The sequence below is a fragment of the Oncorhynchus nerka genome, linkage group LG20 (genome assembly GCF_034236695.1).
Source record: "Oncorhynchus nerka isolate Pitt River linkage group LG20, Oner_Uvic_2.0, whole genome shotgun sequence".
NCBI lineage: Eukaryota > Metazoa > Chordata > Actinopteri > Salmoniformes > Salmonidae > Oncorhynchus > Oncorhynchus nerka.
This window is the reverse complement of record NC_088415.1, coordinates 2,095,697-2,111,899: the sequence shown is the minus strand read 5'-3', so window position 1 is coordinate 2,111,899 and position 16,203 is coordinate 2,095,697. Positions and strand designations below refer to the sequence as shown.

Here is a 16,203-nt window from a genome sequence, read left to right as displayed (position 1 = left end):
TGGGCAGAGGGACAGATATCACTATCACTGGGCAGAGGGACAGATATCACTATCTCTGGGCAGAGGGACAGATATCACTATCACTGGGCAGTGGAACAGATATCACTATCACCTGGTAGTGGGGCAGATATCACTATCACTGGGCAGAGGGACAGATATCACTATCACTTGGCAGTGGGGCAGCTATCACTATCACTGGGCAATGGACAGATATCACTGGGCAGTGGGGCAGATATAACCATCACCTGGCAGTAGGACAGATATCACTATCGCTGGGAAATGGGACAGATATCACTATCACTGGGAAATGGGACAGATATCACTATCACTTGGCAGAGGGACAGATATCACTGGGCAGAGGGACAGATATCACTATCACTTGGCAGAGGGACAGATATCACTGGGCAGAGGGACAGATATATACTATCACTGGGCAGAGGGACAGATATCACTATCACTGGGCAGAGGGACAGATATCACTGGGCAGAGGGACAGATATCACTATCACTGGGCAGTGGGGACAGATATCACTATCACTGGGCAGAGGGACAGATATCACTGGGCAGAGGGACAGATATCACTATCACTGGGCAGTGGGGACAGATATCACTATCACTTGGCAGGGGGGACAGATATCACTATCACTGGGCAGGGGGGTGGAACAGAACAGTACTATAGTGAACAGTACTCTGTTAGAGTGGGATAGGTAAAAGAGAGAGAGAGGGGAGAGATAGGGAGGAGAGAGAGAGAGAGACAGAGAGAGAGAGAGAGAGAGAGAGAGGAGAGATAGGGAGAGGAGAGAGAGAGAGAGACAGAGAGAGAGAGGGAGAGAGAGAGAGGAGAGATGGGGAGAGGAGAGAGAAGGAAAAACACTTCAGGGAGTAGATGGGGTGTAGGTTTGGGGGAGAAACATAGGCAGTAGAAGTAACCCCAGGAGTAGTAATCCCAGTTGTAGTAATCCCAGTAGTAGTAATCGCAGTAGTAGTAACCCCAGGAGTAGTAATCCCAGTAGTAGTAATCCCAGTAGTAGTAATCCCAGTAGTAGTAACCCCCAGGAGTAGTAATCCCAGTAGTAGTAACCCCCAATAGTAGTAATCCCAGTAGTAGTAACCCCAGGAGTAGTAATCCCAGTAGTAGTAGTAACCCCAGTAGTAGTAATCCCAGGAGTAGTAATCCCAGTAGTAGTAGTAACCCCAGTAGTAGTAATCCCAGTAGTAGTAATCTAAGTAGTAGTAACCCCAGGAGTAGTAATTCCAGTAGTAGTAGTAACCCCAGTAGTAGTAATCCCAGTAGTAGTAATCCCAGTAGTAGTAACCCCAGGAGTAGTAATCCCAGTAGTAGTAGTAATCCCAGTAGTAGTAACCCCAGTAGTAGTAACCCCAGTAGAAGTAACCCCAGGAGTAGTAATCCCAGTAGTAGTAACCCCCAGTAGTAGTAATCCCAGTAGTAGTAGTAACCCCAGTAGTAGTAATCCCAGTAGTAGTAATCCCAGTAGTAGTAGTAATCCCAGTAGTAGTAATCACCCCAGTAGTAGTAATCCCAGTAGTAGTAACCCCAGGAGTAGTAATCCCAGTAGTAGTAGTAACCCGAGTAGTAGTAATCCCAGTAGTAGTAATCCCAGTAGTAATAGTAACCCCAGTAGTAGTAACCCTGGTAGTAGTAATCCCAGTAGTAGTAGTAACCCCAGTAGTAGTAAACCCAGTAGTAGTAGTAACCCCAGTAGTAGTAATCCCAGTAGTAGTAGTAACCCCAGTAGTAGTAACCCCGGTAGTATTATTAATCCCAGTAGTAGCAGTAGTAGTAACCCCAGTAGTAGTAACCACGGTAGTAGTAATCCCAGTAGTAGTAGTAACCCCAGTAGTAGTAATCCCAGTAGTAGTAGTAACCCCAGTAGTAGTAGTAACCCCAGTAGTAGTAAACACAGTAGTAGTAGTAACCCCAGTAGTAGTAATCCCAGTAGTAGTAGTAACCCCAGTAGTAGTAACCCCGGTAGTAGTAATCCCAGTAGTAGTTGTAACCCCAGTAGTAGTAATCCCAGTAGTAGTAGTAACCCCGGTCATAGTAATCCCAGTACTAGTAGTAACCCCAGTAGTAGTTACCCCAGCAGTAGTAACCCCGGTAGTAGTAATCCCAGTAGTAGTAGTAACCCCGGGAGTAGTAATCACCCCAGTAGTAGTAATCCCAGTAGTAGTAACCCCAGGAGTAGTAATCCCAGTAGTAGTAATCCCAGTAGTAGTAACCCCAGGAGCAGTAATCCCAGTAGTAGTAGTAACCCCGGTTATAGTAATCCCAGTAGTATTAGTAACCCCAGTAGTAGTTACCCCAGCAGTAGTAACCACGGTAGTAGTAATCCCAGTAGTAGTAGTAACCCCAGTAGTAGTAATCCCAGTAGTAGTAGTAACCCCAGTAGTAGTAGCCTCAGTAGTAGTAGTAACCCCAGTAGTAGTAACCACAGTAGTAGTAGTAGCCCCAGTAGTAGTAGTAACCCCAGTAGTAGTAATCCCAGTAGTAGTAGTAACCCCAGTAGTAGTAACCCCAGTAGAAGTAACCCCAGGAGTAGTAATCCCAGTAGTAGTAACCCCCAGTAGTAGTAATCCCAGTAGTAGTAGTAACCCCAGTAGTAGTAATCCCAGTAGTAGTAGTAACGCCAGTAGTAGTAATCCCAGTAGTAGTAATCCCAGTAGTAGTAGTAATCCCAGTAGTAGTAAGCACCCCAGTAGTAGTAATCCCAGTAGTAGTAACCCCAGGAGTAGTAATCCCAGTAGTAGTAGTAACCCCAGTAGTAGTAATCCCAGTAGTAGTAATCCCAGTAGTAGTAGTAATCCCAGTAGTAGTAATCACCCCAGTAGTAGTAATCCCAGTAGTAGTAACCCCAGGAGTAGTAATCCCAGTAGTAGTAGTAACCCGAGTAGTAGTAATCCCAGTAGTAGTAATCCCAGTAGTAGTAGTAACCCCAGTAGTAGTAACCCTGGTAGTAGTAATCCCAGTAGTAGTAGTAACCCCAGTAGTAGTAAACCCAGTAGTAGTAGTAACCCCAGTAGTAGTAATCCCAGTAGTAGTAGTAACCCCAGTAGTAGTAACCCCGGTAGTATTATTAATCCCAGTAGTAGCAGTAGTAGTAACCCCAGTAGTAGTAACCACGGTAGTAGTAATCCCAGTAGTAGTAGTAACCCCAGTAGTAGTAATCCCAGTAGTAGTAGTAACCCCAGTAGTAGTAGTAACCCCAGTAGTAGTAAACACAGTAGTAGTAGTAACCCCAGTAGTAGTAATCCCAGTAGTAGTAGTAACCCCAGTAGTAGTAACCCCGGTAGTAGTAATCCCAGTAGTAGTTGTAACCCCAGTAGTAGTAATCCCAGTAGTAGTAGTAACCCCGGTCATAGTAATCCCAGTACTAGTAGTAACCCCAGTAGTAGTTACCCCAGCAGTAGTAACCCCGGTAGTAGTAATCCCAGTAGTAGTAGTAACCCCAGGAGTAGTAATCACCCCAGTAGTAGTAATCCCAGTAGTAGTAACCCCAGGAGTAGTAATCCCAGTAGTAGTAATCCCAGTAGTAGTAACCCCAGGAGCAGTAATCCCAGTAGTAGTAGTAACCCGGTTATAGTAATCCCAGTAGTATTAGTAACCCCAGTAGTAGTTACCCCAGCAGTAGTAACCACGGTAGTAGTAATCCCAGTAGTAGTAGTAACCCCAGTAGTAGTAATCCCAGTAGTAGTAGTAACCCCAGTAGTAGTAGCCTCAGTAGTAGTAGTAACCCCAGTAGTAGTAACCACAGTAGTAGTAGTAGCCCCAGTAGTAGTAGTAACCCCAGTAGTAGTAATCCCAGTAGTAGTAGTAACCCCAGTAGTAGTAACCCCAGTAGAAGTAACCCCAGGAGTAGTAATCCCAGTAGTAGTAACCCCCAGTAGTAGTAATCCCAGTAGTAGTAGTAACCCCAGTAGTAGTAATCCCAGTAGTAGTAGTAACGCCAGTAGTAGTAATCCCAGTAGTAGTAATCCCAGTAGTAGTAGTAATCCCAGTAGTAGTAAGCACCCCAGTAGTAGTAATCCCAGTAGTAGTAACCCCAGGAGTAGTAATCCCAGTAGTAGTAGTAACCCCAGTAGTAGTAATCACCCCAGTAGTAGTAATCCCAGTAGTAGTAACCCCAGGAGTAGTAATCCCAGTAGTAGTAATCCCAGTAGTAGTAACCCCAGGAGCAGTAATCCCAGTAGTAGTAGTAGTAACCCCGGTCATAGTAATCCCAGTAGTAGTAGTAACCCCAGTAGTAGTTACCCCAGCAGTAGTAACCCCGGTAGTAGTAATCCCAGTAGTAGTAGTAACCCCAGTAGTAGTAATCCCAGTAGTAGTAGTAACCCCAGTAGTAGTAGCCCCAGTAGTAGTAGTAACCCCAGTAGTAGTAGTAGCCCCAGTAGTAGTAGTAACCCCAGTAGTAGTAATCCCAGTAGTAGTAGTAACCCCAGTAGTAGTAACCCCAGTAGAAGTAACCCCAGGAGTAGTAATCCCAGTAGTAGTAACCCCCAGTAGTAGTAATCCCAGTAGTAGTAGTAACCCCAGTAGTAGTAATCCCAGTAGTAGTAGTAACGCCAGTAGCAGTAATCCCAGTAGTAGTAATCCCAGTAGTAGTAGTAATCCCAGTAGTAGTAAGCACCCCAGTAGTAGTAATCCCAGTAGTAGTAACCCCAGGAGTAGTAATCCCAGTAGTAGTATTAACCCCAGTAGTAGTAATCCCATTAGTAGTAATCCCAGTAGTAGTAATCCCAGTAGTAGTAGTAACCCCAGTAGTAGTAGTAACCCCAGTAGTAGTAAACCCAGTAGTAGTAGTAACCCCAGTAGTAGTAATCCCAGTAGTAGTAGTAACCCCAGTAGGAACCCCGGTAGTAGTAATCCCAGTAGTAGTAGTAACCCCAGTAGTAGTAACCCCGGTAGTATTATTAATCCCAGTAGTAGCAGTAGTAGTAACCCCAGTAGTAGTAACCACGGTAGTAGTAATCCCAGTAGTAGTAGTAACCCCAGTAGTAGTAATCCCAGTAGTAGTAGTAACCCCAGTAGTAGTAGTAACCCCAGTAGTAGTAGTAACCCCAGTAGTAATAATCCCATTAGTAGTAATCCCAGTAGTAGTAATCCCAGTAGTAGTAGTAACCCCAGTAGTAGTAACCCCGGTAGTAGTAATCCCAGTAGTAGTAGTAACCCCAGTAGTAGTAAACCCAGTAGTAGTAGTAACCCCAGTAGTAGTAATCCCAGTAGTAGTTGTAACCCCAGTAGTAGTAACCCCAGTAGTAGTAATCCCAGTAGTAGTAGTAACCCCAGTAGTAGTAGTAACCCCAGTAGTAGTAATCCCAGTAGTAGTAGTAACCCCAGTAGTAGTAGTAACCCCAGTAGTAGTAAACCCAGTAGTAGTAGTAACCCCAGTAGTAGTAATCCCAGTAGTAGTAGTAACCCCAGTAGTAGTAACCCCGGTAGTAGTAATCCCAGTAGTAGTAGTAACCCCAGTAGTAGTAATCCCAGTAGTAGTAACCCCGGTAGTAGTAATCCCAGTAGTAGTAGTAACCGCAGTAGTAGTAGCCCCAGTAGTAGTTGTAACCCCAGTAGTAGTAATCACCCCAGTAGTAGTAATTCCAGTAGTAGTAACCCCAGGAGTAGTAATCCCAGTAGTAGTAACCCCAGTAGTAGTAATCCCAGTAGTAGTAGTAACCCCAGTTGTAGTAATCCCAGTAGTAGTAGTAACCCCAGTTGTAGTAATCCCAGTAGTAGTAGTAACCCCAGTAGTAGTAATCCCAGTAGTAGTAACCCCAGTAGTAGTAGTAACCCCAGTAGTAGTAGTAACCCCAGTAGTAGTAATCCCAGTAGTAGTAACCCCAGTAGTAGTAACCCCAGTAGTAGTAATCCCAGTAGTAGTAACCCCAGTAAAATGTACACAAACAAATAAATCAAATGGATTCCGATGTGAGACAGAAACCCCCCCCAACCAGAGAGAGGGAGATGACGGGGGACAAATGAACACATTGATGAAATCCCTCTTACATTCTTTTGAGGTGAAATAACTTTCACATAGTTGAGTTGTAGCTGAGTTTCAGGGGGTATGGGGTGGGAGAGAGTATCAGGGGGTATGGGGTGGGAGAGAGTATCAGAGGGTATGGGGTGGGAGAGAGGTTCAGGGGGTATGGGGTGGGAGAGATTATCAGGGGTATGGGGGTGGGAGAGAGTATCAGGGGGTATGGGGTGGGAGAGAGTTTCAGGGGGTATGGGGGTGGGAGAGAGTTTTAGGGGTATGGGGGTGGGAGAGAGTTTTAGGGGGTATGGGGTGGGAGAGGTGGGGTCAATAAGCTCCTATCGGCTGGCAGTTAGAGCTAAGTAATTAGAAGATGATGAGACGCTCATCTAAGGTCAGTTTTGCAGTATATCTCCTATTGGTTACGACTAGGACTTGTTCAGGGAAAACTGATCCTAGATCTCTGCTGACGGGAATTTGGCAGTATGAGCAGAGTGGTCCCTCTATGCTGTCTGAGAGTTTTTAGGTCTAGTATCAGTCGGCAGTTCGCCTACTATTGGGCCACTGTAGGGAGCGGTGTATATAGATGACTACTGAACAGTTTAACAGTCACACAGACCAGACTAATGCCATGCAGACACTGAACACAGGGAAGATTCACCTCTCAACAGAGGTGGATGGGTGAGGGGGGCTTGAGTTAGGAACTGGTCATTTTGGGGGGGTAAGATAGGGGCTAAGGTCCACCTTGCAGGGCCTCTATCAGAGTTTCAGTGATCTAGTCTAGACAGCTCCAGTAGGGGCTCCAAGCCTTTTACAACATCAGAGAGAGGAAGGGTCTTTACTCAGTCCTCCACCCTCCTCTACTATTTCCTTCCAGTTCACTGTCAACCCCGACAGGGAGGGAAGTTGGTGTTACACCGTCTGAATCCAGCTCTACGTCCGTTCTTATCTTGGTGATGTTGACATAGTTTGTGTTAGCCAGCGTGTTAGTGTTAGATAGTGCATTAGCCAAGGTGTTAGCATTACCTGGCGTGTTAGCGTTAGCCAAGGTGTTAGCATTACCTGGCGTGTTAGCATTAGCCAAGGTGTTAGCATTACCTGGCGTGTTAGCGTTAGCCAAGGTGTTAGCATTACCTGGCGTGTTAGCGTTAGCCAAGGTGTTAGCATTAGCCAACAGGGTGCAGTTGCCTGTCTTGAGTCTCTCTGCTCTGAAGTCTTCTGTGCTGTGGTTCAGTGCAGTTTCCTGTATCTCCATGTAGTCTGATTTACTGAGGGTGGAACCACTCCCGCTGCGGCCGCTCTTCTTCAGGTCCTCGGCTGAGTCGGCCTTGGGCACGCTGGGTGTGTTCAGGTACTGCGCCTGCTCCTCACCCTCAGTCTCCCGGTGGTAGAAGTAGTTGAAGTTGGACACGATGACGGGAACGGGCAGGGCGATGGTCAGCACGCCGGCGATGGCGCAGAGCGATCCAACGATTTTCCCGCCGATGGTGGTGGGCACCATGTCGCCGTAGCCCACGGTGGTCATGGAAACCACGGCCCACCAGAAGGCTTCTGGGATGCTGCTGAACTGGGAGTCCGCCTCGTCGGCCTCAGCGAAGTAAACAGCACTGGAGAAGAGGATGACTCCAATGAAGAGGAAGAAGATGAGAAGGCCAAGCTCCCGCATGCTGGCCTTCAGGGTCTGGCCCAGGATCTGGAGCCCCTTGGAGTGTCTGGACAGCTTGAAGATCCTGAACACCCTGACTAGACGGATGACCCTGAGGATGGCCAGGGACATGGCCTGCTGCCCAGCCTGCCCGTCCTCCGGTTTCTCTGCCAGCTCTGTGCCCAACGTGATGAAATATGGAATAATCGCCACAATATCGATGATATTCATAATGTTACCGAAGAACCCGGCTTTACTAGGACACGCGAAGAAGCGGACGAGGAACTCAAAGGAGAACCAGATGATGCAGAGCGTCTCCAGGATGAAGAAGGGATCAGTGAAGTAGGAAGACGTGTAGGACGAGGTGGAGTTGTTGAAGGGCTGGAACACATTGTTGTCTTCATGGTCGTTCCGGAACACTGGGAGTGTCTCCAGGCAGAAGGACACGATAGAGATCAGGATCACCATGACGCTGATGATGGCGATGATACGGGCCGCGCCGGAACTCTCAGGATACTCGAACAGCAGCCACACCTGTTCAAGTTCACACACACACGCACACGCACACTCTTATCAAATTGACAGCAGATAGCAAACATTCGCTGAGACATTAATATATTTATATTAATCTTATATTAACTATACAATGTGCCACCAATAAATAACAATTGAATGTACCTGTCTCTGAAACTCATTCTCCGGGAGAGGACGCTCTTCTTCCTTAATGAAGCCCTCATCCTCCCTGAAGATCTCCATGGCCTCCTCTCCCAGCTCATAGAAGCGGATCTCCTCAGAGAAGATGTCTAGAGTGACATTAACCGGCCGACGCAGTCTCCCGCCTGACTGGTAGTAGTAGAGGATGGCGTCGAAACTGGGCCGGTTCCTGTCGAAGAAATACTCGTTCCTCAAAGGATCAAAGTACCTGGAGAGAGAGAGATTCGTTGTAAGTAGTAGATACAACCACAAATGCAGAACAATAACAGATAACATTATAAAAACTAAAGTACCAGTAAAGTATTGAAGACCCTATCTTATCTCATTCTCTTCCTGGGGTTAGTGTTAACAGGACAAAAAACAATAAAGTACTGAAGACCCTATCTTATCTCATTCTCTTCTTGGGGTTAGTGTTAACAGGACAAAAAACAATAAAGTATTGAAGACCCTATCTTATCTAATTCTCTTCTTGGGGTTAGTGTTAACAGGACAAAAAACAATAAAGTATTGAAGACCCTATCTTATCTCATTCTCTTCTTGGAGATAAGCATCTTTCATAGTCCAAAAAGCGTATGAATACACACAGAAGTGTTCTAAAATATTAGAGCGTTGGCTTTCATACTTTTTGAATTCAGCCTCAAACCATGTATTGTAGACTGGCCAGATGGAAGCCAGTCCTCAGTAATAAGCACATGACAAGGCTACCTAAATTCTATCAGCATATTTATTGTGCTGCGTGCATGGGCAATACCCTTCTCTAACTTCCACGATGCTTACAAATCCCTCCACCGCCCTCCCTTCGGGCAAATCCGACCACGACATCATCTTGCTCCCACCGTCTTATAGGCAGAAACTCAAACAGATGTACCAGTGACGAGAACCAGTCAATGCTGGTCTGACCAATCGGAAGCCACGCGTCAAGATTGTTTTGATCACGCAGACTGGGATATGTTCCGGTCAGCCTCTGATAACAACATCGACCTATATTCTGATTCGGTGAGTGTGTTTATAAAGAAGTTCATTGGAGATGTTGTTCCCACTGTGACTATTAAAACCTACCCTAACCAGAAACCTGGGATGGACGGCGGCATTTCCACAAAAACTGAAAGCACGATCCACCGCATTTAACCACGGAACGAGGTCTTGGAATATGTCTGAATATAAACCGTGTAGTTATTCCCTCAGCAAGGCAATCAAACAAGCAAAATGCCAGTACAGGGACAAGGCGGAGTCGCATTTCAACGGCTCAGATACGAGACATATGTGGCAGGGTCTACAGGAATTCACGGACTACAAAAAGAAAACCACCACGGACACCGATGTCACACTTCCACACAAACTAAACACCATCTTTGCCCGCTAACAAGGACTGCCCCCCCACCGTCTCCTTCTCCATGGCTGACGCGTTAACCCTCACAAGGCTGCCGGCCCAGACAGCTTCCCAGCTGGCCACATTCAATCACTGCCTATCCAAGTCTGTTGTCCCCACATGCTTCGATAACTGAGCTAAATGACTACCGCCTTGTACTCACTTCTGTCATCATGAAGTGCTTTGAGAGACTAGTCAAGGATCATATCACCTCCACCTTACTGGCCACCCTAGACCCACTTCTGTTTGCATACCGCCCCAACAGGTCCACAGACGATGCAATCGCCATCCCACTGCACACTGCCCTATCCCATCGGGACAAGACAAATACCTATGTAAGAATGCTGTTCATTGACTACTGCTCAGCATTCAACACCATAGTACCCACCAATCTCACCATTAAGCTGGAGGCCCTGGGTCTCAACCCCACCCTGTGCAATTGGGTCCTGAACTTTCTGATGGGCTGCCCCCAGGTGGTGAAGGTAGGAACCAATATCTCCACTTGCGTGCTCAACCCTCTGCTGTACTCACTGTTCACCCACAACTGCGTGACCATGCAGCTCATTCATCAAGTTTGCGGACGACGCGACAGTGGTAGGCTTGATTAGCAACAGTGACAAGACGGCCTACAGGGAGAAGGTGAGGGCACTCGGAGTGTGGTGTCAGGAAAACAACTTCTCACTCAATGTCAACAAAACAAAGGAGATGATCGTGGACTTGAGGAAACAGCAGAGGGAACCCTGCCCTATCCACATTAAAGGGACAGCAGTGGAGAAGGTGGAAAGTTTTAAGTTCCTTGGCGTACACATCACTGACAAACTGAAATGGTCCACCCACACAGACAGTGTGGTGACGAAGGCGCACCTCTTCAACCTCAGGAGGCTGAAGAAATGTGGCTTGTCATCCAAAACCCTGGCAAACTTTTACAGATGCACAATTGAGAGCATCCTGTCAGGCTGTATCACAGCCTGGTACGGCAACTGCTCCGCCCTCAACCGCAGGGCTCACCAGAGGGCGGTGGGGTCTGCACAACGCATCACCAGGGGCAAACTATATACCATCCATGACACCTACAGTACCCGATGTCACAGGAAGGCCATAAAGATCATCAAGGACAACAACCACCCGAGCCACTGCCAGTTCACCACGCTATCATCCAGAAGGCGAGGTCAGTACACGTGCGTCAAAGCTGGGACAGAGAGATTGAAAAACAGGTTCTATCTCAAGCCCATCAAACTGCTAAACAGCAATCACTAACTCAGAGATGCTGCTGCCTACACAGAGACCCAATTACTGGCCACTTTAATAAATGGATCACGAGTCACTTTATAGAATGGCACTTTAACAATAATGTTCACATATCTTACATTACTCATATCACATGTATATAGTGCGTTTTATACCATCTATTGCACCTTGACTATGCCACTACATACACCATAGCCAAATACATTTAAACTCAGTTTTTCACAATTCCTGACATTAAATCCTAGTAAAAATTCCCTGTTTTAGGTCAGTTATCATCACAACTTTATTTTAAGAATGTGAAATGTCAGAATAATAGTAGAGTGATTTATTTCATCACAGCCTCAGGACGAGCCCATCAGCAACCAGCCTCAGGACGAACCCATCAGCAACCAACCTCAAGACTAGCCCATCAGCAACCAGCCTCAGGACCAGCCCATCAGCAACCAGCCTCAGGACCAGCCCATCAGCAACCAGCCTCAGGACGAGCCCATCAGCAACCAGCCTCAGGACCAGCCCATCAGCAACCAGCCTCAGGACCAGCCCATCAGCAACCAGCCTCAGGACCAGCCCATCAGCAACCAGCCTCAGGACCAGCCCATCAGCAACCAGCCTCAGGACGAGCCCATCAGCAACCAGCTCATCAACAGCCTGCAGGAGGGGGAATATGGATGCCAAAACTTCTTGAATTGTAATGATCTTCTTGCCCAAGGAATGAGCCACATGCGTACTTTGGGGTTCTTATCCTTGCTGATGTTTTCAGATGCAATGGGGAATCCACAGAATCCCTGTGGTATGCAGAAACTGCCGGAGAGCTTTATTTCCGCTTCGATAACCGAGACCAGCCTGGCGGCGGGGAGATAAGCTAGCTGCTATCAGGTCAGTGCAGAGAGACAAGCTAGCTGCTATCAGGTCAGTGTAGAGAGACAAGCTAGCTGCTATCAGGTCAGTTCAGAGAGACAAGCTAGCTGCTATCAGGTCAGTGCAGAGAGACAAGCTAGCTGCTATCAGGTCAGTGTAGAGAGACAAGCTAGCTGAAATCAGGTCCGTGTGGGACAAGTGGGTGGACCTCCTTCCCCTGTTGTACAACCCTGGGCCCAACGTTACTGTTGATGAGTAGCTTATGCCATTTAGGGGCTTCTGCCCCTTCAGGCAGTACCTACCGTCTAAACCCACAAAATATGGAATCAAGATCTGGGCTGCCTGCGATGCTTTTTCATCATATGTGTGGAACTTGCAAGTGTATATGGGGAAGCCAGATGGAGGAGCCCCTGAGATGAACCGAGGGATGTGGGTTGTCCAGGACCTGACACAGGAACTCCATGGCTACATTATCACATGCAATAACTTTTTTACTTTGCACACGCTGGGACAGGAGCTCCTCAAGAGGAAGCTGACGATGGTAGGAACAGTATGAAAAATCAAGCCACAGCTCCTATCTCAGCTGTTGAATACACAAAACAGGCCTTTCAAGTCCTCTAAGTTTGTTTACTGCCGACACGTCCCTAGTGTCCTACATGCCAAAGAAAGGCAAAAATGTGGTACTCATGAGTACGTTGTATAGGGATGGGAGAATCTGTGTCCAGGAACATCAAATAACAGAAATCATAATGGATTACAATGCCACAAAAGGAATTATGGACCATTTAGACAAGCTGGTGACTGGCTACAGTTGCAAAAGAAGAACCCTACGCTGGCATCTTGTGATATTCTTCAACATCTTGGACATCTCGGCTTTGAACCCAGATTGGATCATAGGGAAGCTCCAGAGGAGACGGCTCTTTCTCGAGCGGCTGGCCAAGGTATTGGTAAAACCTCAAATCCAGAGGGGGCAACATATTCCAACGACCCCAGCTTTTACAGCCATGGTGAGGAGCATTCAGGAGGAGGATGCTGGTGCCCCATTCGCCCCGACCCACAGGACCAACTCCAATACAGGAAGTACATGTGAGTGATGTTGCATGTGTGTGTGTCTGACTCTCCTACCTTGGCCTGCTGTAAATATACAGTGGGGCAAAAAAGTATTTAGTCCGGATTTTTTATGAATTTATTTGCAAATTATGGTGGAAAATAAGTATTTTGTCACCTACAAACAAGCAAGATTTCTGGCTCTCACAGACCTGTAACTTCTTCTTTAAGAGGCTCCTCTGTCCTCCACTCGTTACCTGTATTAATGGCACCTGTTTGAACTTGTTATCAGTATAAAAGACACCTGTCCACAACCTCAAACAGTCACACTCCAAACTCCACTATGGCCAAGACCAAAGTGCTGTCAAAGGACACCAGAAACAAAATTGTAGACCTGCACCAAGCTGGGAAGACTGAATCTGCAATAGGTAAGCAGCTTGGTTTGAAGAACTTGCGGCTGCTATTATCTGAGGAATCAAGAATCTGGTCTGAAAGAGGGGGGGGGGGGGGTGCCCAGCTAACCAGATGTTTTTCACGGACTCTGCCTGTGCTCCTGTTCTGGAATGATCATCCTGGACCTTGGATTTTGTCCGACAATGTTTTTGGTGGCTCACCATGGTTCCTGATGTCTCTGCATTTGTTGCTGCCTGTACAGTGTGTGTGTCGAACAAGACTCTGCGGCAAGCTCTGGCTGGTCTCCTTCAACCCCTCCCTGTACCTCACTGCCCCTTTTCGCTGGACTTCTTCACTGGTCTCCCTCCATCAGATGGCAGCACCACCATCCTTACAGTGGTGGATAGGTTTTCCAAAGCAGTCCATTTTATTCCCTTTCCTAAGTTTCCCTCAGCTAAGGAGACGGTCCAGCTCAATGTGCAGCTCATCTTCCAGATCCATGGACTGCCGGTAGGCATGGTCTCCGATCGTCCTCAGTTCTTGTCCCGGTTCTTGTCCCAGTTCTGGAAGGACCCTCATTGGGTCGTCGACCAGCCTCTGGTTTTCATCCCCAGTCTATCGGCCAGTTGGAGGGAGCCAATCAATCCCTGGAGACAAGACTTCGCTGCTTCGTCCACCAATCCCATCACCTGGAGCCAGCAACTCATGTGGATGGAATATGCCTGCAACAGCCTTCCCTGTTCTACTACGGGTCTCACCTTTTGTTCCCTGGGATATCAGATCCCGCTCTTCTCGGAGCAAGAGGAAGAGGTCAGCATTCCCTCTGCCCAGATGTGCGTCCGTCGCTGTCGCCGTACCTGGAAGAGAGCCCGGGCCGCTCTTCTCAATACCACACCTCCAGGTATCGACAACAGGCACGGGGGGGTATGGCTGTCCATCCAGGGCCTGGCCCTGCCAACTTTCCCTCCGTTTTATCGGACCTTTCCCCATCTCTATGGTCCTTAGCCACTCTACTGTTCGTCTTCTGTTTCCCCGCACTCTCATCCCACTTTCCATGTATCTAGAATTAAGCTTCTGTCTCGCAGCAATTTTTCTCCTGTTTCCATGTTCCCATGTTTTTCTGAACTTTTGGTTTTCTTAGTCTTCCCAGTTCTGACCTTTCTGCCTGTCCTGACCCTGATCCTGCCCGCCGTCTTGTACCTGCCTGACTCTGATCCTGCCTCCCGTCTTGTACCTGCCTGACTCTGATCCTGCCTCCCGTCTTGTACCTGCCTGACTCTGATCCTGCCTCCCGTCTTGTACCTGCCTGACTCTGATCTAGGTCTTGTACCTGCCTGACTCTGATCTAGGTCTTGTACCTGCCTGACTCTGATCTAGGTCTTGTACCTGCCTGACTCTGATCTAGGTCTTGTACCTGCCTGACTCTGATCCAGGTCTTGTACCTGCCTGACTCTGATCCAGGTCTTGTACCTGCCTGACTCTGATCTAGGTCTTGTACCTGCCTGACTCTGATCTAGGTCTTATACCTGCCTGACTCTGATCCAGGTCTTGTACCTGCCTGACTCTGATCTAGGTCTTGTACCTGCCTGACTCTGATCTAGGTCTTGTACCTGCCTGACTCTGATCCAGGTCTTGTATGGATTACGACTACCTGACTCTGATATGGATTACGACCGTTTGCCTGCCTTGACTTAACTTTTGCCTGCCCCCTGAACTATAATACACTTTGAGACTTGTACTTTCTGCCTCCTGTGTCTGCATCTGGGTCTTAGTTTGAGACCTGATAGACGTAGAGGTTAAAGAAAGTGTGACTGATCAATTTACCGGTTTTTGATTACCATGTCTTACTTTGGACAAAATCAAGAAGTCAATATTTGTGCAATGCTTTTTCTATAAAACATCTTAAATTACAGCTCAACTTTTGCAAATTCTGAATTTAATCACTGCAAATCCTGCAATCAACTGGATACCATTTTTGTTATCGTTTGACAGCCCTAATAATAACCAAAATAAGTGGTATACCTCATCCTCTTCTTGGGGTTAGAGTTAGGGTTATCATCAATACAGGATAACAACCTATATAAGTGGTATAGTTACCTCATCCTCTTCTTGGGGTCCCCCAGCAGAGTCTCAGGGAACTGGGAGAGGGTCTTCCGCTGCGCCTCGAAGCGAAGCCCGGAGATGTTGACGACTACACGCTCACAGCACTCGTGGTCCGGTTCCAGTTCGTATGCGTCGTCCCCCGGGTCACCTGTTGCAACCGTCATGGTAGAGGAGTAAGACGGGGCCTGCAGCGTTCAGATGGGCAGCGGGGGGAGGGCGCAGTAGCAGAAGGACGGGGGGGGGGGGGCAGAGGAACACACAGGCTGTGCAGTCGTGACCTGGAGAAGACAGAACAGGCTGGCCAGTCGTGATCTGGAGAGGGTAGAACAGGCTGACCAGTCGTGATCTGGGGAAGACAGAACAGGCTGGCCAGTCGTGATCTGGAGAGGACAGAACAGGCTGGCCAGTCGTGATCTGGAGAGGACAGAACAGGCTGGCCAGTCGTGATCTGGAGAGGACAGAACAGGCTGACCAGTAGGGATCTGGAGAGGACAGAACAGGCTGGCCAGTCGTGATCTGGAGAGGACAGAACAGGCTGGCCAGTCGTGATCTGGAGAGGACAGAACAGGCTGGCCAGTCGTGATCTGGAGAAGACAGAACAGGCTGACCAGTAGGGATCTGGAGAGGACAGAACAGGCTGACCAGTCGTGATCTGGAGAAGACAGAACAGGCTGACCAGTAGGGATCTGGAGAGGACAAAACAGAGAAACAGAAACATATTAACCAGCTTGTTTCACATTAATTTCCAATACATAATTATCTATATAATGAATAATGTTATAGCTGCGGCGCAATCTTGTCTGCTTGTATTAGCCGATTCTCGACCTTTAAGTCTGTGTT

General features: G+C 47.6%; 1 protein-coding gene across 1 annotated transcript in view; it reads right to left on the bottom strand.

The window, feature by feature from the left end:
- Positions 1 to 15,527, bottom strand: part of LOC115101843 (potassium voltage-gated channel subfamily A member 2-like) — a 30,257-nt gene extending 14,730 nt beyond the window's left edge. Inside the window, exons 1-4 of the mRNA XM_065005095.1 lie at positions 15,358 to 15,527; positions 8,310 to 8,553; positions 7,121 to 8,165; positions 6,903 to 6,982 (exon numbers count right to left, since the gene is read on the bottom strand). Coding sequence (XP_064861167.1) covers positions 6,903 to 6,982; positions 7,121 to 8,165; positions 8,310 to 8,553; positions 15,358 to 15,527 — 1,539 coding nt within the window. The remainder of the gene's footprint in view (positions 1 to 6,902; positions 6,983 to 7,120; positions 8,166 to 8,309; positions 8,554 to 15,357) is intronic.
- Between the last annotated feature and the right edge of the window lie 676 nt (positions 15,528 to 16,203).